The sequence below is a fragment of the Dysidea avara genome, chromosome 2 (genome assembly GCF_963678975.1).
Source record: "Dysidea avara chromosome 2, odDysAvar1.4, whole genome shotgun sequence".
In the NCBI taxonomy this organism is placed as follows: Eukaryota; Metazoa; Porifera; class Demospongiae; order Dictyoceratida; family Dysideidae; genus Dysidea; species Dysidea avara.
Window position 1 is genome coordinate 12,548,903 of NC_089273.1, and position 22,731 is coordinate 12,571,633.

At 36.9% G+C, this 22,731-nt stretch overlaps 1 protein-coding gene across 8 annotated transcripts in view; it reads left to right on the plus strand.

Annotated features, from left to right (window-relative positions):
- The window catches only part of LOC136246621 (uncharacterized), a 63,175-nt gene that overhangs the window by 9,636 nt on the left and 30,808 nt on the right, over positions 1-22,731 (plus strand). For 6 of the 8 annotated variants that reach the window (XM_066038145.1, XM_066038147.1, XM_066038149.1 and 3 more), the window contains 9 exons: positions 1,496-1,572; positions 4,365-4,736; positions 4,787-4,990; positions 12,611-12,778; positions 12,917-13,201; positions 15,587-15,652; positions 15,775-16,047; positions 18,149-18,232; positions 18,285-18,347. In XM_066038145.1, the coding sequence (XP_065894217.1) occupies positions 1,548-1,572; positions 4,365-4,736; positions 4,787-4,990; positions 12,611-12,778; positions 12,917-13,201; positions 15,587-15,652; positions 15,775-16,047; positions 18,149-18,232; positions 18,285-18,347 (1,540 nt within the window). In that variant the 5' untranslated portion in view covers positions 1,496-1,547. Of the gene's footprint in view, positions 1-292; positions 324-1,495; positions 1,573-4,364; positions 4,737-4,786; positions 4,991-12,610; positions 12,779-12,916; positions 13,202-15,586; positions 15,653-15,774; positions 16,048-18,148; positions 18,233-18,284; positions 18,348-22,731 lie in introns of those variants that run through there. The other 2 variants (XM_066038150.1, XM_066038152.1) reach the window with 2 other exon arrangements.

Below are 22,731 nucleotides of genomic sequence, written 5' to 3' on the forward strand. Positions count from 1 at the left end.
CTGGAGCTTGCATTTTTTACCCATAGTTTTCAATTGCATTTTATTACAAAAGTACTATTGTGCGTATATCGACAGTTTTCCAAAATTCAGTCACATATGTATGTATTGTGGCAGAATGTGCAAACCTTGATGACTCCCGTATATACTGTACGGTATCTGCAGATGTGAGCACCCCAAAGTTCCACCTGGACCTTCACCCACTATGCAAGATATGTACAGTTGGCATTTGCTCCCCCAGTTTACACATTGATGTTACAGCTGGGTGGGCTGCTTCCTCAGTTGGAACCAGTCCCCATTTGAACAGCTTGGTAGACTGGAGCAATGTGAGTAATATTTCTTGTGCAAGGAAACAACAACACCTTTATGACGTAACTGGGGAAGCAAATGCATGCATATGTACATACACACATGCACACGCATAGACGCACGCACACACACACACACACACACACACACGCACACACACACACAAACAAGAATTAGCTGCACATTCTAAGCTGGCCAGCAGGGTATGCCTAGTTAACCCTTAAACCTGCAGAGACCTTTTCGGAAATGCGTGTTTACACAATATGGGCACTCATGGTGACACTAGGTGGGGTAACTTAATTCTTACAGCCTCCAAACATTCATAGATTAAACATGTATTCACTGGGCTACTTGGAGAAGGTTAAATGAACTACATTGGCTTACTTGTTATGAAGCGATGGACAGCAATGAGTCGCATCTCTGTTTTTCAAAATTCTTACCATGTCTTCAATTTCGATTGTGTGTTTACTCACTTGAGTCACACATGGTCTGATCGAAAAGTTCATGACAAATCGAATGGAGGTTGTTGCAAAGTGATAGGAGCAATTACCATTGAGTTATTATAAAGGTATGTAAAGGGTTTACGTGTTTCTTTACCAAAAAGTTATTTTCATGGCTAGTTTTGGCTTCACCATTTAGTGATAGGGTAAAACACTAGGTATCATTTTAATCCTTGTCATATCACGAGTAGAGCGACGTAAATTGCATAGCCATAGGATGGATGGTTTTTGAAAGTTACAACTCTATGTACAAGGCATGCATATTTATTAAGTTTAAACTCAGTTTTCTGGATTATTCAGGTTTAAGGGTTAAATAGGTTATTTAAATCTATCATGGTTATGAAACAAGGGATAGGTATCACCTGGATCTGTAGTGGATATTTACCACAGTATGGACAAGCTATTGCTATGTGTGATGTAAACATGCTATAGAGTGTAGTTGTAGGTGTAAAAGACTTTGCTTATTCAGTACATTTATTACGATAATACTTACTCCAATTAAAGTAGTAAATTTAGCGACAATTTTTTTTTTAATTTACATGTAAGTAGAAAGTTTTCTAATAAATTAACCTTTACTATGCGAGTAAAATTTGTTCCAAATAATGGGCTTGTATTATTCATACATAGCACGTTTATCATGTGTGTATGTATGTATGTATGTACATCAATACATTAATTATATAATGTAGCACTCTCTTGATTCAACTGAGCTACTGAAAGAAGGCAAAGGTGACTAGCAAAATGTCAGATCAGCACCATTATACAGGTAATCAGTTTTGTGAAAGTTGTTTTACCACTGTACATTTTGTTTACAATACATTATCTAAAATGTACATACCTAAATGCTTACGCTACTGCAAGTAAAGACACTATGCTGTTTAGTGGTCATTTCTGTGCCAGTAGTATAAGGTCTCTACAGAGAGGTGCATGGTTGCTTAACTCAGCGTCCTTAATGAACCAACTGATAAGGTGCAAGCCAAATGTGGACTTTAGGTTCCAGGCATGTACTAAATATGTAAGGTAGCAAAATGCTTCCAATAGGTACGTATGTGTTACACATGCACGAACAAAGCATTAAGAACCATCAAAAAGAACCAAAAGCTGTTGTGGAGGTGGCAATAAAATCCGCTTTACATAGCTGATACAGACGGCCTTGCTGCCTATAAAATCTAATGTGACAGAAATCTCATCATACTGGGTGAAAAATTATGTATCTAAATGTAGCTGTTACCAAAGCAAGGAATACCTGTTGCTTTTTGTTATTAATCTGAAAGTGGCACACGCAGTATGCTTGTGCTTATCTCATAGGTTCTTCATTTAATCAGGTTACACTGTACTACACATTGGTTCAGTGACTTATGTGGTCATGAATAAAGTAAACCTTAGCTTTTTTGAACCTGCTGACATGGTCACTATAAAGTGGTGGCGTTATTAAATGTAGCACAACATGGCTTATGTTTTGGGCCTACTTTGTGGTCACTATATTGAAGTAATCTCAATAATGAGATTATGAAGTGCACCTTATAGCTATTTGCTATAACTGCTTGACATTATCACTATAATGAGATAGCCTTATATGAAAATTTGAAAAGTGAAACTGGTCAAAACTTCACATAAAATTAATGTTACTAATAGACGCTTTCTTACAAATACCACCTCTATAATTAGCTTTTACTTTCAGTTGTTTCCAATACCCCAACTAGACTACAAGCCATGTGACAAATTTTGGCTGTCCAGACAAAACATATGTGCCTGGATAACCTTTTACTGACGGTTAACCAATATCCAATTGTAGGGCTCTACAAATTATACTTGTACAACAATACAGGTTGTAAAGCCAATGCTGTGAAATTCTACACATACCTCTACTCAAAACTTGCAATCAGACAACCGGGCAAGGACTTCAACCATCACTGTTTATTTAAGATTGGCTTTGTGGTTGTGGTTACCACAAAATAGAAATGAACTATGTACTTAAGTACATTCCAGAGCATTTGACACCAGTCCTTCAGGGTAGTTAGAAAAGGGGATGTGGGTGGTCACAGACATGTATATATTTTCCACATACACTTTTACATTTATACAAGTTTACTTAATTTTCATACCTAATGTTAATTGCTTTGTACAGCAGTCTTCTCTTCCAGGCCCTGACATGATCTTTGCGTACCATTTATCCAGTTATAAGTGCATATGCAGACAATTGACTAGCACGTACACTACAAGCGTTATAGACTATACGTACTGTTGTACACATGCTCTATGCAGCTATACAATTGTAGAAATCCACTCTAGCTTACTCTCATAGGCCAGATCCAGGGGCTCACAATTTTCAATATAAGGCACAAGTGCTTATACCTACTAAGTGCCTAGCCTGCGAGGCTAAGTTGGGGCATGTGAGCTGAATCACTGTGAGTATGCATTAGATTTTTAAAAGATTTTAGATTTTTACAACACTGTATGGTGATGTGTGATACTCCATAGCATGCTAACCTATCTTCCACACATGTACATATAAATGGACTTGTAGATGATATCTGTGTCTAGAAGTTAAGTGTAATATACTCAGTCAGTGAGCCGCTATCACGCATACCAGACCAACAACAACACAAGCCAATAAGATTAGAAGGATTAAAAACAGCATGTACAATCACGTACAAGTTACAATCACGAAAAAGTTAGAATCTGGAAAACTTGTATACGCATGCGTACAATTACACGATTATTCTAATTAATGTTCAAGTCACTACATTAAGACTACTGTACAAAACAACATTACATATGAAAAATAACTGTTGTATAGATGTAAAAGTGTATTTTGGATATGTCCATGTCTGAGCCCGTGTCCATGTCAGTGTCTGCTCATATCCACATTTTTCAACTACCCAAACCTCCAGTGGTACTTCAGCTGCTAAAGTTGAATAGGAAAACGATCTTTTGGCCACAGCCGATTACAAGTGATTTCCATTATAGAAAATGAACAATTATCGGCTTCTACCGACTACCATTCCAATATTCAGCACAACTCCATAACATAAAGTAATAAAACAGGAATGATATTTTTTGTTGGAAGGTTGTTTGAAGTGATTAATGACTGAACAATAAATAAACTATTTCACCAATCATTCTATTAAATTAGGAGTCTGCTCTTTTAAACTATCAAAATTAATGTTTATTTGTTATCTACATATAACTGCTTTAGGATGCCAGAATACTTTTATTCCACCACACTGTAATTCCTGCATTCTAGCTTATACTGCTACAGTAATAAAATAATATTCAGTGTTGGTTACAAAATGTGCATAGCAGTGATGCTACAATTTAGAGGTTTTTTATAGTATGTAAAATTAGTATCACCACAGTCATGATAATCATATCATCACAATTTATATCATGATAATATCAAAATTGCCGTGACAACACTAATGCATAACAATATTAATTTATTAATTTTATGTGTTTATAACTAATGCTTTATACTTATGTATATCTTGATTAAGAGGTAAGATAATGTACTGAATTACATGTACAAACTTTGCACTACTGTGCACACCCCTGCAGATCACACGTCTACTATCCTCAGTCATATATCTCCAGAATTCATTACATCAGTTAATTTGGATGCATTGCTGCCAATTTTGTTAGACCATCAGTTGATAACCAACGATGAGTTGTGTATGATCCAGTCTCCCAAGTTTTCCGTGGCTACAAGTTCAGAAAAACTTTTAGAATGTTTGAAACACAAAGAGCATGGAACTCTTCAGAAAATGTTGTGTTCCTTAAACAAAGAATGTACACATCCACAGCACAAGGATTTAGCAGCTAAACTTCATGACGCAATGAAAGTTAACAATTTAGTTAGTCAGCAAGTTTGTTTAGATTGTCAACTTAAACAGATGGCATCATCATTTAAGAAAAAAACAAATCTAATAGGTAAGGTAATCACAAAAATATATATGTAAACATTACTGAAAACTCTACAGAATCTGACACCATCACTAAAAATGCAGCAGAAATTAAACCTTCAAGTGATGAGGCTTCCTGGTCCATTAACACAAGTGTGCTACAACTAGAACATCCACATCTGCCAACTAAAGACAGCGATGAGTTAATAGCCAATTCTACAGCCCAGCAAAATGCTGATCTTAACAGTACCTTGCAAGAGCATAGTATCCCTGAGAGCAAAGGTAAATCCATAGCTTTTTTTGTCAATCCCTCTGTGTACTATATAGTGTGCATACCTACAGAATGGCACCTTTTGACTATTAAATCTACATCGCTAGAGGAATGGTCTGGTGAGGAGTTTCAGTTTCATGCTAAGAATTTTTGAATTTACAATTAAAGTAGTAACCACAGAAAGGTCACTTTGTAAGGCAAATATAGGAAAAATAATTTACCGTTACTCAATAAAATAGTCGTACTGTAACTTGTTAATACTATGAACTACAGTATGGTAGTGAAATTTGTAGCTACCAATATTTTTTTCACCATGAAAAGGTGTACTCGTTGCTGGGCCTATGTTATATTTCTTTGAGATTTATGTCAATGTCAAAGGAAGGACTTTCCCACTGAGCTATGCTGTAACACTATCATTCATCTCTTGTTTCACTGCTTTTTATTACATAGATCCCTACTTCATTTTTAAAATACTAGTTTGTTTAGTTTTTTGTTGTGGCACAGCTAGCTACTTTGTAACTTTAAATGTATTAGCCCACTTCATATGTAGGTATGGGAAAGGCAGATACCATCGCTCATATCTTGCTCATTTGCTCAGTGAGAAGTGGAGTTCCCCATATTCTGTGGTTATGGACAGGCGTCGCTGTAGTTTGGGGTCTCCTTGCTGCACTCTTCAGTAATGTGTATCGGGGGATCACGTTCTAAATCCAAACGTGCCTGTGTGCCTCCAGCCGTCAACCTTGCTGTCGCTGAGGGGTATCTGTCTCCTTTAGAACAATGTAATATTATACTAATTTTATATTGTACTCTTCTTTTTCTTATATAAATAACTATATATGTCTACCAGAACAATATAACTTGTAACTGTTCTATCATACATGACAGCTGTATTAGAGTGACTGTTGTATTAGAGTATATCTTGAGTCAGTCAAGGGGTGTGCAACTAGCTAGACCAATAAGGAGTGAGGTGATCTTGTTTATTGTGAAGTGTGTAAATAGCTAGATTGTTTAGAGGTCGGGTCTCAGTACTCTTTTGCTATTAGTCCACCTAGATATTTATTTGGTGGGCGTGGTCACAAACCTATCACGAACTGGATCCCAATCATGAAGTTGCAGATATCATGCAAGTGTACCTCTTATAGTGGCACTGGGACTGAAGCGCTCCTAAAATGCAGCTCTGAAATAATTCTGGGGCATCTAAATATGCTACTGAAAGAAAGCATTGATACGGAAAATTAATGCCTCGGTATGGTTTCATTGGATGAAGAAGAAGACAAGCAGCCTGATTGAAGATAAAAGAAAAGACAAGGCACAGAGGGCCTACACTCATCAGAACCCCAAAAGGCACATCCCACTGGTGAGTTTGTTATTGTGTCATAAAATGGTGACCGCGTGCTACTTCATTTAGCCTCTAGCCCTGCGACTGTGGTCAGTGAAGCAGTCAGTGAGACTAAAATTTAAGTTTAGGGTTTTTTTTAAAAAAAAATCTATATCCGGCCACATGTTAGTGTTTTGTTATATTAGTACTAGTAATAGCATGGGTAGCAGTGAAATTTGGGATAAATACCACTCTTGTTGTATTGGAAATGGTAAATTTCACTCGGCTTCGCCTCGTGAAATTTATCCCCATTTCCAATACAGCACTCGTGATATTTATCCCAAATTTCACTGCTACCCATGCTATTCCCAGTTAATACCATACTCGCTGCATATGCGCATGCTGTGCATTAGCGTTGCTATGTACGCAATTTGTCACTATGTACTAAACACGCGTCAACACTAATTGGCGCTACATTGTTAACGTCAATTCTAGCCAATGAAATTGCAATTACAACTTTTTCACTGCTACCAGTGAAATATGGGATAAATTTCACTGCTACTATTGAGACTTTTGTATGGGCAGTGAAACAGGTATGGTATTAAATGTTTAATGCTGTAGTATGTATTATATGGACTAGTACTATTCCGTAAAAGTGATTTTCATTCCGTAAAATGTCACTAGGATGATTTTTGAAGGCAGAATTTTGGGTGGCAATCCCTACTTCAATGGTACGGTGATAATATTTTCTGATGTATCATAAAGAAAATTTTCAGTTTGTATTTTCAGATGTATCATTCAAAAATCAAAATCAACAGATAAAGTGAACACAAACTGACCTGCTGATCAAAAGTCGTTCTGGTTTATTATATTTCCTCAAATGTCTTTTATGACTTCTTTTTGTCTAGAGGAAAAATGAATGGTTTGTTAAAGTTTTTGCCTTATCTGTAAATGCTAATTGTCATACTGTAGATGTAGCAAACAGCATAATTATTATTTTTGTACAGCTGAGAATACGCTACAGGCACTTATTAACCCATCATATTAAGTGCAGCAGTACATGGAGTTGGGATTTGTATCATTGTACTCATCATGATCTGGGAGTGTATATTTTTCCATGTTGATTCATCCATGATCAGGAAGGCTATTTCAGCTTAGAAATGGCAATGATAGAGTAGTAACATTACCATAACACATCCCCGACCCATGGTACAGAAATAAAACAAAAAATAATATCAAGACACACGATAGTGTGTCGTGCGGCCCAAGAAGCCGGCGCGCCACACCGTGAGTATATTAACAGGAAGAAAGAAAACGCAATTTTCACACCTATGTAGCTCTGTGATCCCTTATCCGATTGGAACCAAATTTGCTAGAGACGTGCCGCCCAGTTAGGGGAGTCTACATACCAAATTTGAAGAAAATCGCTCCAGCCATTTCCGAGATACGAGCGAACAAAATTTCGTTTTAATTTCTTCGTTTTTTTCTTCTTCATCTTCTTCATTTCGCACACTTCGCAAAATCCGCCATAAAACACGGATGCGTGCTCGGATCGGGCTGAAATTTGGCACACTTAAAGGGCTCATTAAGGCGGATCTGTGTACCAACTTTGGTAGGAATCCGATGAACATTCACGGAGTTATGACCGATTATTTGCGTAAAAAAAGGTCGAAGGTCTGTCACGCCTACAGGGTAAAACCCTTGTAGGAATCAGTTGAAAATTGATATGTAGATGGAGCAACCATCGTAGGAGTGCCTTTTTGTGGTTTGAAAGGAATCGGAATAAAGACCATGGAGATATGACACAAAACCCAACCTGTGTCAAAATTACGCGATCGATTTTTATGAATAAAAAAACTATTAGTTTTCGTGTCTACCAGGCAAACCGCTTAGAGCAACGAGCTGAAAATCAGTATGTAGCTGGAATAATCATCATGGAAAGTTCTTGCAGTAGTACAGAAGAATCGGATTACAAATCACTGAGTTATGATTCGAAAGGCAACTATGTGCAGCAAATGCGAGATCGAGATACTCTAATAGAACAGTCACCCTAATAAAGCATTCAGCTGCATGTATAATTTACTCAGTTATATTACATTGCAAGTTATTCTGTAGGGAAGTCAGCTACAAACAAGTCACCCTGTAGTCAGATCAGCTAGAAGAAGATACCTAATAGAGAGTTCAGCTACAAAGAAGCCATCATGTAGAGAGTTCAGCTGAAATAAATCACCCTGTAGAGAATTCAGCTACAAACAAATTGCCCTTTAGAGAGATCAGCTAGAAGAAGTTACCTTGTAGAGAGTTCAGTTACAAAGAAACAATCATGCAAAGAGTTTAGATGCAAACAAATCACCCAGTACTCAGAAAGTTCTGCTATGAACAGATCACACTATAGAGAGTTCAGTTAGAAACAAGTCATCCTGTAGAGAGATCAGCTAGAAGAAGTCACATTGTAGAGAGTTCAGTTACAAAGAAACAATCATGCAAAGAGTTTAGCTGCAAACAAATCACCCAGTAAAAAGTTCCGCTATGAACAGATCACACTGTAGAGAGTTCAGTTAGAAACAAGTCATCCTGTAGATAGATCAGCTAGAAGAAGTCACTTTGTAGAGAGTTCAGCTACAAACAAATCACCCTGTAGATAGTTCAGCTAGAAACAAGTCACCCTGTAGAGAGATCAGCTAGAAACAAGTCACCCGTAGAGAGTTCAGCTAGAAGAAGTTACATTGTAGAGAGTTCAGCTACAAAGAAACTACCATGTAGAGAGTTCAGCAGCGAACAAATCGCCCTGTAGAGAATTCAGCTACAAACAAATCACCCTGTAGAAAGATCAGCTAGAAGAAGTTACCTTGTAGAGAGTTCAGCTAGAAACAAATCACCCTGTAGAGGGTTCAGCTACAAACAAGTCACCCTGTAGTGAGTTCAGCTGGAAGAAGTTACATTGTAGAGAATTCAGCTACAAGAAACTACCATGTAGAGAGTTCAGCAGCAAACAAATTGCCCTGTAGAGAATTCAGCTACAGACAAATCACCCTGTAGAAAGATCAGCTAGAAGAAGTTACCTTGTAGAGAGTTCAGCTACAAACAAATCACCCTGTGGAGAGTTCAGCTAGAAACAAGTCACCCTAGGCCTGTAGAGAGATCAGCCAGAAACAAGTCACCCTGTAGAGAGTTCAGCTAGAAGAAGTTACATTGTAGAGAGTTCAGCTACAAAGAAACTACTATGTACAGAGTTCAGCTGCAAACAAATTGCCCTGTAGAGAATTCAGCTACAAACAAATCACCCTGTAGAAAGATCAGCTAGAAGAAGTTACTTTGTAGAGAGTTCAGCTACAAACAAATCACCCTGTAGAGAGTTCAGTTAGAAACAAGTCACCCTGTAGAGAGTTCAGCTAGAAGAAATTACGTTGTAGAGAGTTCAGCTACAAAGAAACTACCATATAGAGAGTTCAGCTGCAAACAAATTTCCCTGTAGCGAATTCAGCTACAAACAAATCACCCTGTAGAAAGATCAGCTAGAAGAAGTTACCTTGTAGAGAGTTCAGCTACAAACAAATCACCCTGTAGAGAGTTCAGTTAGAAACAAGTCACCCTGTAGAGAGTTCAGCTAGAAGAAATTACGTTGTAGAGAGTTCAGCTACAAAGAAACTACCATGTACAGAGTTCAGCTGCAAACAAATTGCCCTGTAGAGACAAACAAATCACCCTGTAGAAAGATCAGCTAGAAGAAGTTACCTTGTAGAGAGTTCAGCTACAAACAAATCACCCTGTAGAGGGTTCAACTACAAACAAGTCACCCTGTAGAGAGTTCAGCTAGAAGAAGTTACATTGTAGAGAGTTCAGCTACAAAGAAACTACCATGTAGAGAGTTCAGCTGCAAACTAATTGCCCTGTAGAGAATTCAGCTACAAACAAATCACCCTGTAGAAAGATCAGTTAGAAGAAGTTACCTTGTAGAGAATTCAGCTACAAACAAATCACCCTGTAGAGAGTTCAGCTAGAAACAAGTTACACTGTAGAGAGATCAGCTAGAAACAAGTCACCCTGTAGAGAGTTCAGCTAGAAGAAGTCACATTGTAGAGAGTTCAGCTACAAAGAAACTACCATGTAGATAGTTCAGCTGCAAACAAATTGCCTCGTAGAGAATTCAGCTACAAAACAAATCACCCTGTAGAAAGATCAGCTAGAAGAAGTTACCTTGTAGAGAGTTCAGCTACAAACAAATTATCCTGTAGAAAGTTCAGCTAGAAACTAGTCACCCTGTAGAGAGATCAGCTAGAAACAAGCCACCCGTAGAGAGTTCAGCTAGAAGAAGTTACATTGTAGAGAGTTCAGCTAGAAGAAGTTACATTGTAGAGAGTTCAGCAGTTTAGCTGCAAACAAATTGCCCTGTAGAGAATTCATGATCAGCTACAATCAAATCACCCTGTAGAAAGATCAGCTAGAAGAAGTTACCTTGTAGAGAGTTCAGCTACAAACAAACCACCCTGTAGAGAGTTCAGCTACAAACAAGTCATCCGGTAGAGAGATCAGCTAGAAGGGTCACCTTGCAGAGAGGTCAGCTACAAAGAAATCACCCTGCTTCATCTTTTCTTCTTCCTGTAGTAAAGAAAGAATGACAGGTTAAAAAGCCCTAAAGCCAGCCATAGGCCGGCTTTGGGGTATACAAATACAAAAAGAAGTGAAATCTAATCCAAAACAGCCAAGCTGTAAAAAAAGAGTGCGGCCCTGAGAAAGGCTATGGTGAAAAAAGATGTGAAATCCAAGGTGGCGGCCAAGAAATGGCTGTGATGGTAGCTTAATGGTAAAAATTTTAATAACAACAATTCAGGTGAATTTGGTGCCGCTTGGTCTTGGCACAAAATTCACCTGAATTGTCGTTATTAAAATTTTTACCATTAACCTACCATCACAGCCATTTCTTGGCCGCTACCTTGGATTTCACATCTTTTTTCACCATAGCCTTTCTCAGGGCCGCACTCTTTTTTTACAGCTTGGCTGTTTTGGATTAGATTATTATAATCTTGTACTCCTTGGAGTGGCAAACAAATAATACCAATTTAAATATTAGAGCTAGGTGGTATTGGAATTTCGGCACCTGGTATGTTGTGTAAAAAGAGATTGTTATTTGACTATTTGTTGTGATATTTATAAGTGATTGTTAAATAAATAAATTACATTGGTAAACTGTTCTATTAGGGTATCTCAATCTTTTGTAGGACTTGAAATCACCAGACACTTGCCTCTTGACAACCATAACGTCACATATTTGTTTGTGGTACAATATAATAGAGCTGTCACAAACACTATTCAATGTTGGAAACCATGGTAATATTGATATCATGATATCATTGTTTCACTGAAATCTATACAATACAGGTATTTACTGAGCAAAAAGCAGACTGGTTTGCAAAACACTTAATTTTTGTATTGGAGTGGGTAAAATACTTTGTGCTACAAACCTACCCTTAGGCACATTTAAATTAGCTGTAAAACAATAATTAAATTACAGTAAGGCTATGCAGTGCCGCTGCCTTCCAATGAAGCACACATATAAGGGCATACAGTGTAGCTATGGGTATGTGCATAGCTATAGTCTGATTAATGTTGTAAACATACCTTGGAACCATGCATGTCATGGTGCATTGTTTGGATTTTTGTGCATAATGAATTATTATTGGAGAAATTCGTAAGTCACAAATGTGTGATATTGCATTCTGAATTAAATGTAAATGTAGGAATTACTATTCACAATTAGATAAGCGAGTGTGCTATATTCCAGTCAGGAAATGAAAATCTTAATGATAAATTTCTGAAGTTTTTATTTGGGTTTTGGTTAAGAAATATACCATGGAAACACAACCTGATTGTGTGGCACACATAAGATGACTGCATGACACATGTCATGTTTTGCATGTGTTGCTAGTGCATTATAATCTTTGTATAACAGTTATGTACATGATATGTTTGGTGGCCCTCACTGTAAAGGTGTATCTCAGAAATGGTTGAAGCAAATAGGATTATTTGTTTGTATCTTCCCTACATACCTGGTAGACAACTGTGATACAAAACAGTTGTATTTTGGATAAGCGAACATGAATATATGCATGCATCAAAACATTTTCTGTAATATACCCACAGTGTGTTGCACCAGCTTTCTTGACCACACATTACACTATGTACCATATGTGTTGACTTTGAAAAATTATAGTAAATTGGATCCACTGTATCGTTTTATATATTGACAAAGATATTTTTCTATACCTCTCATATACAGTACATATCAATGTATTTTACTATTCTCAATCCACAGCTACCACAACTACAGACACAACTATAGACATAACTACTACTAGTAGTATAGTAACTAGTGATGGTCATCAGTTACACACTACACTATCAACTGATGTGACTTTGAGTGTTACTGAGTCTATATCACCTCCATTATCTACTAGTAGTGGAGTTGGTGATAACTCGCAAGGTAATTAAATGTTTAATTACAATTATGTAGCTCATGCATACAAATACTTCATTTTAGTCTTATGAATATACCTCTGTCATGCCAATACAATGCTTTAAACAGTATGGAACACTTTCTTTTTGCTCTTCCATATTATAGCTCTTCACCTGTTGAGGTCAAAATATGATGATATAGTTCAGTCACTACCTAGTGACTATGAGAAGACACTACGAGTTGTACAGGATCATTTAACTGATGATCAGATTTGTGATGTGCTCACTAGTCCCAACTACACTATTGCTAATAAAACTATACTGAATTATCTGATGGAGAAAGTGAAATGTACAGCTAACATAGCAGAATTTTGTGATCTGTTGGAAAAGATTACTTCACTGCTACCTGACCCAGGAATATTAATAACAATAGTTTATGAATTGAGAACAGGTACATTAATGATGCTAAAATGCATGTTGTTCACGATTTATAACTGAATTTTGGAAAATCAGTTTTAATGTCACATGTGAAATATATAATTTGCTGCATAACCATAATTACAGTCCTTGTGCACCTGTTAAAATTTCACTATCATCATAAAGTGGATTGGTAGTTTGGAATGCCTCATTTGATCATAAATATATGAGTTGTAAAATGTGACATTAAGGCTAATTTTCCAAAATTGCAGCCATTTCTTGGCCGCCACATTTGATTCACAACGTTTTTCACCCATGCTTTTGAAGGTTGCACCCTTTGTTACAGTTTGGCTTTTTTTACATTGATATGTAATGGTGTATAAAAAGTACATGTAAGGGGTATTAAGTGTCAGTGTTGGGAGTAATGCATTACATATGTAACGCATTAAGTAATATTATTACTTTTGTGGTAACTAAGTAATATAGCGAAATACGCTATAAAAACAGGTTTCACACTTAAAATACATTAAACTCCACAATTATTATATGTGTTGCCACTAAAGCACTAATGCACCTGATCAAAGATTTCACAGAATTTATTGTAATTCAGGGTACTAACTAGTGATTCCAATAACTGTAATGTTGATTGGAAGTTTGGAATACCTTATTTTAATCTTAAATATTGGAGTTGTATATTGTCACATTAAGCTGAAATTCAAAATCCAGTCACATATTGTAGTATATACTTAATACATAATAATGATAACTGTGAAGACAGGCATGATTCTAGTGGGATTTTTATACTAGTCAGCCTTTTATAAAAAGCACTCAATGAAATTTTAGCTTGGAATGAAGTTTGCTGCTAAAAGAATACTTTATTAAGTGATCAGATTGCATTAATTACTTTTCTCTAACATGGAATGATTCAAAATTGCTTCTCTTATGCCTTATGTTAATCATGTTAAGTGCCTCTATGAATAAGTTATCACTATATCACAGCAGAAGTAAGTTACTGGCGTGAATCTGAGGCAAAGCTGAGGACGTGTTAATAACTAAGATATTTTATGACTGCTGTGATATAACTGGCTTAAGTCCAAGAAAAGATCACTGATACTTTGATGTATTTGGCTTCATGCACAGCTAAGGACAATTGTAAATATCTATGACTGCTGTACTTATATTCAAGTCAAAGTTTGTGGTTTCGTACTCAGCTTGCACGAACATGTTATGCATTTCGATTGCCAACATTACAAATTTGTGATCCAGTCTGGGAAAATCGGTATTATTGCCTATTTAAAAGTATCAAAAAATGCCAGTTTTAAGTATTCGGAATGTTGTAGCTCGCCAATAGTTGAAGCTACAGGTATGTGTACCAAAATTGCACTTGTATTACCCAGATTCCTTGCCTTTCAGAGCATTCACTGTACAAGTAACCAACAGCTAACTTTTACACCATTTTAGATAGTTTTTAAACCAAGGTCAACTGTATTAGGTGAGTTCCAAAAAGGTGGGAGGTGGGGCTCGGAGGAAGGTCAGAGGCTGTTTAAAAATCTTAAAGGGATAGGGATTGGGCCGAGTTATGGGCCATTCAGGTCTCAAAACTAGCTAAAATGAAAGGAAATTTACAGCAAGGTTTTTAATCAGCTTCACAGCACAGTACAGCCACCCCAGGCTGATCAGAGCTAGACTACTTGTACAGATTGCCACTGTGCTTGTGAAAAAAGAAAAGCAAACCACTCAATAGTAACATTTGATAGTTTGTTCATGTAGCATTGTCTCTTGGTGCAAAATAAATTCTGGCAATAAAACGGGTTTTCCAGACACAGTTGCATTTGTTGTTTAATACCTTACTACATAATATGGTAGTTATTGTCAAGTAAAGTTTTGAAGCATGGCTTTACTGGGATATAAGTATTGTTATAACAATCACAACTTCTGAAGAATCGGTAAGTAGAATGCACTGGAAATGGAAATGGGATGAGAACAGAAAGCAGGAATGGGAATGACCCATGGAAAATGGCTGATAAAGGTCATCATGCAATAAGATATATTGGTTGAATTTTATAGCACTATGTTTCTTTGCAACATTGTTTCGATCCTTTTGCTGAAATGATTGAAACACTCTAATAGAGCAGTCACCTGTGTTAAATGTAATACAGCAGTCAAGATAAGAATGTTTTGTTAACTATCCCACCAGGGACCCACACTCATAAGTCTGAAAAGTCCATATCTCTGAAACTGTGTATAAGTAATGTTAAAATAGCATTAAGGTTTTTTAATTTAACTACTCTAATAGAACAGTCACTTCTCTAATAGAGCAGTATTTCTGTAGTTTGGTTAACTGAGAATCTGGATAAGTGGGGTCTGGATAACTGAGGTTTTACACTGTAAATTTTAGCAACTTATGTGTATTTTATAGCTTCTTTATCTCAAGAATCTGCTTTTCAAGGAAGAAATCCACCAAAAAAGATTGTTCTCAACAAAGGTATTTATGTAAATATGCTTTGTCAACCAATCGATATGTACTACTCATGTAAATATCATTTAATAATAAACTAAATATCAAGTTACAAGATCAATAAACTATAATTGTTTTCATGTATGTAGATTTTGCTCCACTTGAGACACACTACCACACTATACTGGAATTGATGCCTGATAACTATGAACAAAGCGTTGGGAAGTTACAGAATTATATCAGTGATGACCAGATTTGTATGATATTGAGTAGTAGTAACTCCACTACTGCTAATAAGATAATATTAGATTGTTTGATTGAGAGGATGAGCTGTAGAGAAGAATTACTTGATCTGTGTGATCAACTGGAGACTATTACTACATCACATCAGTTTAGGATGGTGATCAGTGAAATAAGATCTGGTAGGTACTAATATAGGCTGATTTGTAGTGTAATCCAGTAGGGTTTAGCAACTATGACATTTTGCTACTTTAACAATTGTAGGATGTAGCATATTACGAATACGATAGCTATCTTGATGTCATGCATCATGAATGTACAACTTTGTATGAATTATTTAATAAATTAGTACACTGTGAAATTATATACAATTGTTTGACACAATAGACAAATTTCATAATAACCGTATATGTTTGAAATGGGGAAACTGCAAAATATTTGGTATTTTGTCTTGAAGTTTTGCAATGCCAACCCACAACCACTGTTGGAACTATCATTTCACACCTTCCTGAAGACCGCAAAACTAAAGAAGTGGATAATGGCTATACAAGACCAATATTTCAAGTCACGAATAACACAGTAGTGTGCAGTGCTCACTTTGTGCCATCTGACTATGCAGTAGGGCAGCGTCAAGGTGGACGAGCATCATCTTCATTTAATACAATAAAAAACTTAAACGGCTAAGAAAGACACCATTCCCTCATTGTTTTTGTTTTGTGTTGTACAGGCCAAGATACCTCATCGTATCTTAATCCGATATACGAGCCCATTGCCCGTATTATGGACCTCCAACGTACACCATAATCTCCCAGCCCTATAATCCAGATATACATATTACTGGTTTTTGCTACTGAATTCATTGCCTTTGCAATTGACTTTGTCCCATGTGCAATAGAATTTGTCACTTTTGCAGTAGAATTTATCAATTATGCAATAGAATTCGTTGCCTTGGAAATTTAACTCTGCATGCTTGTAATAGAATTAGAACTGTTAAATTACAGTTCAACACGTTTACAGGAAATTTTGTCATAACTAATCATTGGGCACCTGGTTGTACAAAGGTAGTATGTGGCACAAATAAAACAATTCTTGACTAACGAGAACTTGTAGTACTTAATTGTTTGCAGTGCTAGATTTATCTAACAGAATTCTAACCACTACTGACAGCTATTATATCATAAGAAATGTACATTATTTTACATATTTGGAACTGCTTGATATCCTAAATTCCTATTATAAATGGCTTCATACAGTCATGCATGGACATAAGTATGCACAGGAATACAGTTGCTTTCACAACTAATTGTGACAAAATTTCCTGCAAATGTGAAAAATTTGTGCCTAACTTTATTGCTGAATTTACGTATCTGCTAAGGCGATGAGCTCTATTGCAGAAGTGATGAATTGTACTGCAAATGTGAAAAATTCTATTATTGCATTCCATTTCAAATTGGGGTAAAATCAATAGCAAAAGTGATGACTTTTAACATTGGTGACAATCTTTCTTCTTCATAACGTGATCTTTTAAAACTGCTCATTCTTTTGTTTTTAAAGTACCCCATCATATGATCTTCTACACCAAATTATTTGCCTCCAATTAAAGAACTCAATGCAAGTTAAAGCAGTAAAAATCAGATGATCAGTCATGGCAATTTCTACAAAGTTAGTTTTATTTCTAAAGGAATATCTTTGGTTACGAAGTGTGTAAAATTCAGGTGCAAGTTTGTCAAAAATAGACAACATTGGTAGATATCATTTTCAAACGTGATGTAGACAATTAGAATACTGAAACAGCTAATCACTACCAGTGCTTGGTAGTCAGCAATTATTTCAGCTGCCTTGTGTACCCAGGTGTTCATTGATTAATTGTGATGAATTTTCTTGCAAACATGACAAATTTTAAGGCAACAGCACCTAATTCTACTGCAAGCACATCAAATTCAAATTGACAACTTCTATTGCAAAAGTGACAAATTATACTGCAAAGGCAATGAATTCTACTGCAAACAGGACCAAGTAAAATTTTAAATCTGATGAATTCAATAGCAAAAGCCAATAATACATAGTAATAATGATAATTAGTCTTGTGCAGCTCCACTCTTGGACACCTTACACTTGTGCACAGGCATGAAGCCACACACACATGTAGAGCTACATACATGTGTACTCTCCTAAAGGGTGATGTGCAATATTATTTTTCACACCTGTGATGGCAAATTACATTGTTCTCGTACAGGATATGTAATTTTAATATAGTTGCAACTCTAATATTTAACTATGTAGGTATTCAGTTTCCAATCAGTACAATATCCTCTACTGGTATTCAGTCATTATCAAGTGGCCAACAACATCATTCAACATCACCTAGTGAGTTAATCACATGTCACTGATCACTTTTTTGTATGCTGCATTGCTTTAGATGTGGATACTGCTTTTTATGATAGAATGTTTTCTACAATAAATTTGGATTCTTCTTCTAAAGGTAAATACAGGTGACACAATTGCAATGTTGATTGTGTACATAATTTTACGAATTTGATTGCATGTGATAGGATCCTGTTATGAGTTCTCAAGTAAAGATATATCTAATCCAAAACAGCCAAGCTGTAAAAAAAAGTGTGCGGCCCTCAGAAAGGCTATGGTGAAAAAAGATGTGAAATCCAAGGTGGCGGCCAAGAAATGGCTGTGATGGTAGGTTAATGGTAAAAATTTTAATAACGACAATTCAGGTGAATTTTTGTGCCGCTTCACAAAATTTACCTAAATTGTCATTATTAAAATTTTTACCATTAACCTACCATCACAGCCATTTCTTGGCCGCCACCTTGGATTTCACATCTTTTTTCACCATAGCCTTTCTGAGGGCCGCACACTTTTTTTACAGCTTGGCTGTTTTGGATTAGATTTCATTTCTTTTTGTATTTGTACACCCCAAAGCCGGCCTATGGCCAGCTTTGGGACTTTTTTAACCTATGTTTTTTTCTTTACTACAGGAAGAAGAAAAGATGAAGTAGATGTACTTTAAATATTTTATCAGTAAATGTACAAATTATATATACTGTATAATACATATGTAACCGGATTTGCGAAAAGGGGTCTTCCACACACATCCAATTTGCCAACTTTGACAATTGATAACTTCAGATTGGAAAGAGCTATTGCCTTGAATTTTGGACAGTGGTGAGCACCACTATAGCTGAATACGTGGTGAAATTTTCAGGTTAATATGTTACTTGAACACTGAGTTATGGTCTCCAATGGTTACGGAATTGGATGTGTGTGAAAGACCCCTTTTCGCAAATCCGGTCACATAATATTATATTGATTACAGAAATCTCCATGGTGGTTTCTTTGTAACTGAACACTCTACAAGGTGACTTCTTCTAATTGCTCTCTCTACAGGGTGAATTGTTTGTAGCTGAACGATCTACAAGGTAACTTCTTCTAGCTGATCTCTCTACAGGGTGATGTGTTTGTAGCTGAATTCTGTATAGGTGATTTGTTTGCAGCTGAGCTCTTTACAGAATGGTTTCTTTGTAGCTGAACTCTCTAAAAGGTAACTTCTTCTAACTGATCTTCCTACAGGGCAATTTGTTTCTGGCAGAATTTTCTACAGGGTGATTTCTTTTCAGCTGAACTCTCTACATGGTGGTTTCTTTGTAGCTGAACTCTCTACAACGTAATTTCTTCTAGCTGATCTCTCTGCAGGGAGATTTGTTTGTAGCTGAACTATCTACAAGGTAACTTCTTATATAGCTGATCTCTCTACAGGGTGATTTGTTCGTAGTTGAATTCTGTACAGGTGATTTGTTTGCAGCTGAGATCTTTACAAAATGGTTTCTTTGTAGCTGAACTTTCTCCAAGGTAACTTCTTCTAACTGATCTTTCTACAGGGTGATTTGTTTGTAGCTGAACTATCTACAAGGTAATTTCTTCTAGCTGATCTCTCTACAGGGTGATTTGTTTGTAGCTGAATTCTGTACAAGTGATTTGTTTGCAGCTGAGCTCTTTACAGAATGGTTTCTTTGTAGCTGAACTCTCTACACGGTGATTTGTTTGTAGCTGAAATCCCTACAAGGTAACTTCTTCTAGCTGATCTTTCTACAGGGCGATTTGTTTGTTGCTGAGTTCTCTACAGGGTGTTTGTTTGCAGCTAAATTCTCTATATGGTGGTTTCTTTATAGCTGAACTCTCTACAAGGTGACTTCTTCTAGCTGATCTCTCTACAGGGTGATTTGTTTGTAGCTGAACTCTCTATAGGTGATTTGTTTGTAGCTGAACTCTCTACAAGGCGATACTTCTAGGTGATCTCTCTACAGGATTCCTTGTTTCTAACGGAACTCTCAACAGGGTGATCTGTTCATAGCTGAACTTTCTACTGGGTGATTTGTTTGCAGCTGAACTCTCTAAATGGTGGTTTCTTTGTAGCTGAACTCTCTACAACGTGACTTCTTCTAGCTGAACTCTCTACAAGGTGACTTGTTTCTAGCTGATCTCTCTACAGGGTGACTTGTTTCTAGCTGAACTCTCTACAGGTGATTTGTTTGTAGCTGAACTCTCTACATGGTGGTTTCGTTGTAGCTGAACTCTCCACAAGGTAACTTCTTCTAGCTGATCTTTCTACACTGCATATTTGTTTGTAGCTGAGTTCTCTACAGGGTGATTTGTTTGCAGCTGAACTCTCTACATGGGAGTTTTATTGTAGCTGAATTCTCTACAATGTGACTTCTTCTAGCTGAACTCTCTACAGGGTGACTTGTTTCTAGCTGAACTCTCTATAGGTGATTTGTTTGCAGCTGAACTCTCTACATGGTGGTTTCTTTGTAGCTGAACTCTCTACAAGGTAACTTCTTCTAGCCGATCTTTCTACAAGGTGATTGAGTTTTTTGCAGCTGAACTCTTTACATGGTGGTTGCTTTGTAGCTGAACTCTCTAAAAGGTGACTTCTTCTAGCTGAACTCTCTACAGGATGATTTGTTTACAGCTGAACTCTCTACGTGGTAGTTTCTTTGTAGCTGAACTCTCTACAATGTGACTTCTTCTAGCTGAACTCTCTACAGGGTGACTTGTTTTTAGCTGATCTCTCTACAGGGTGACTTGTTTCTAGCTGAACTCTCTACAAGTGATTTGTTTGCAGCTGAACTCTCTACATGGTGGTTTCTTTGTAGCTGAACTCTCTACAAGGTAACTTCTTCTAGCTGATCTTTCTACAGGGTGATTTGTTTGTAGCTGAATTCTCTACAGGGTGATTTATTTGCACCTTAACTCTCTACAAGGTGACTTCTTCTAGCTGAACTCTCAACAGAGTGATTGATTTTTTTTGCAGCTGAACTCTCTACATGGTGGTTTCTTTGTAACTGAACTCTCTACAGGGTGATTTGTTTGTAGCTGAACTCTCTACAGGGTGATTTGTTTGTAGCTGAACTCTCTACAGGGTGATCTATTCATAGCTGAACTCCCTATAAGGTAACTTCTTCTAGCTAATCTTTCTACAGGGCGATTTGTTTGTAGCTGAGTTCTCTACAGGGTGATTTGTTTGCAGCTGAACTCTACATGGTAGTTTCTTTGTAGCTCTACAATGTGACTTCTTCTAGCTGAACTCCCTACAAGGTGACTTGTTTCTAGCTGATCTCTCTACAGGGTGACTTGTTTCTAGCTGAACGCTCTACAGGTGATTTGTTTGCAGCTGAACTCTCTACATGGTTTATTTCTTTGTAACTGAACTCCCTGCAAGGTGACTTCTTCTAGCTGATCTCTCTACAGGGAGATTTGTTTGTAGCTTAACTCTCTACAGGTGATTTATTTGCAGCTGAACTCTCTACATGATGGTTTCTTTGTAGCTGAACTCTCTACAAGGTAATTTCTTCTAGCTGATCTCTCTACAGGCCGATTTGTTTGTAGCTGAACTCTCTACATGATGGTTTCTTTGTAGCTGAACTCTCTACATGGTGGTTTCGTTGTAGCTGAACTCTCCACAAGGTAACTTCTTCTAGCTGATCTTTTTACACTGCATATTTGTTTGTAGCTGAGTTCTCTACAGGGTGATTTGTTTGCAGCTGAACTCTCTACATGGGAGTTTTATTGTAGCTGAATTCTCCACAATGTGACTTCTTCTAGCTGAACTCTCTACAGGGTGACTTGTTTCTAGCTGAACTCTCTATAGGTGATTTGTTTGCAGCTGAACTCTCTACATGGTGGTTTCTTTGTAGCTGAACTCTCTACAAGGTAACTTCTTCTAGCCGATCTTTCTACAAGGTGATTGAGTTTTTTGCAGCTGAACTCTTTACATGGTGGTTGCTTTGTAGCTGAACTCTCTAAAAGGTGACTTCTTCTAGCTGAACTCTCTACAGGATGATTTGTTTGCAGCTGAACTCTCTACGTGGTAGTTTCTTTGTAGCTGAACTCTCTACAATGTGACTTCTTCTAGCTGAACTCTCTACAGGGTGACTTGTTTTTAGCTGATCTCTCTACAGGGTGACTTGTTTCTAGCTGAACTCTCTACAGGTGATTTGTTTGCAGCTGAACTCTCTACATGGTGGTTTCTTTGTAGCTGAACTCTCTACAAGGTAACTTCTTCTAGCTGATCTTTCTACAGGGTGATTTGTTTGTAGCTGAATTCTCTACAGGGTGATTTATTTGCACCTTAACTCTCTACAAGGTGACTTCTTCTAGCTGAACTCTCAACAGAGTGATTGATTTTTTTTGCAGCTGAACTCTCTACATGGTGGTTTCTTTGTAACTGAACTCTCTACAGGGTGATTTGTTTGTAGCTGAACTCTCTACAGGGTGATTTGTTTGTAGCTGAACTCTCTACAGGGTGATTTGTTCATAGCTGAACTCCCTATAAGGTAACTTCTTCTAGCTAA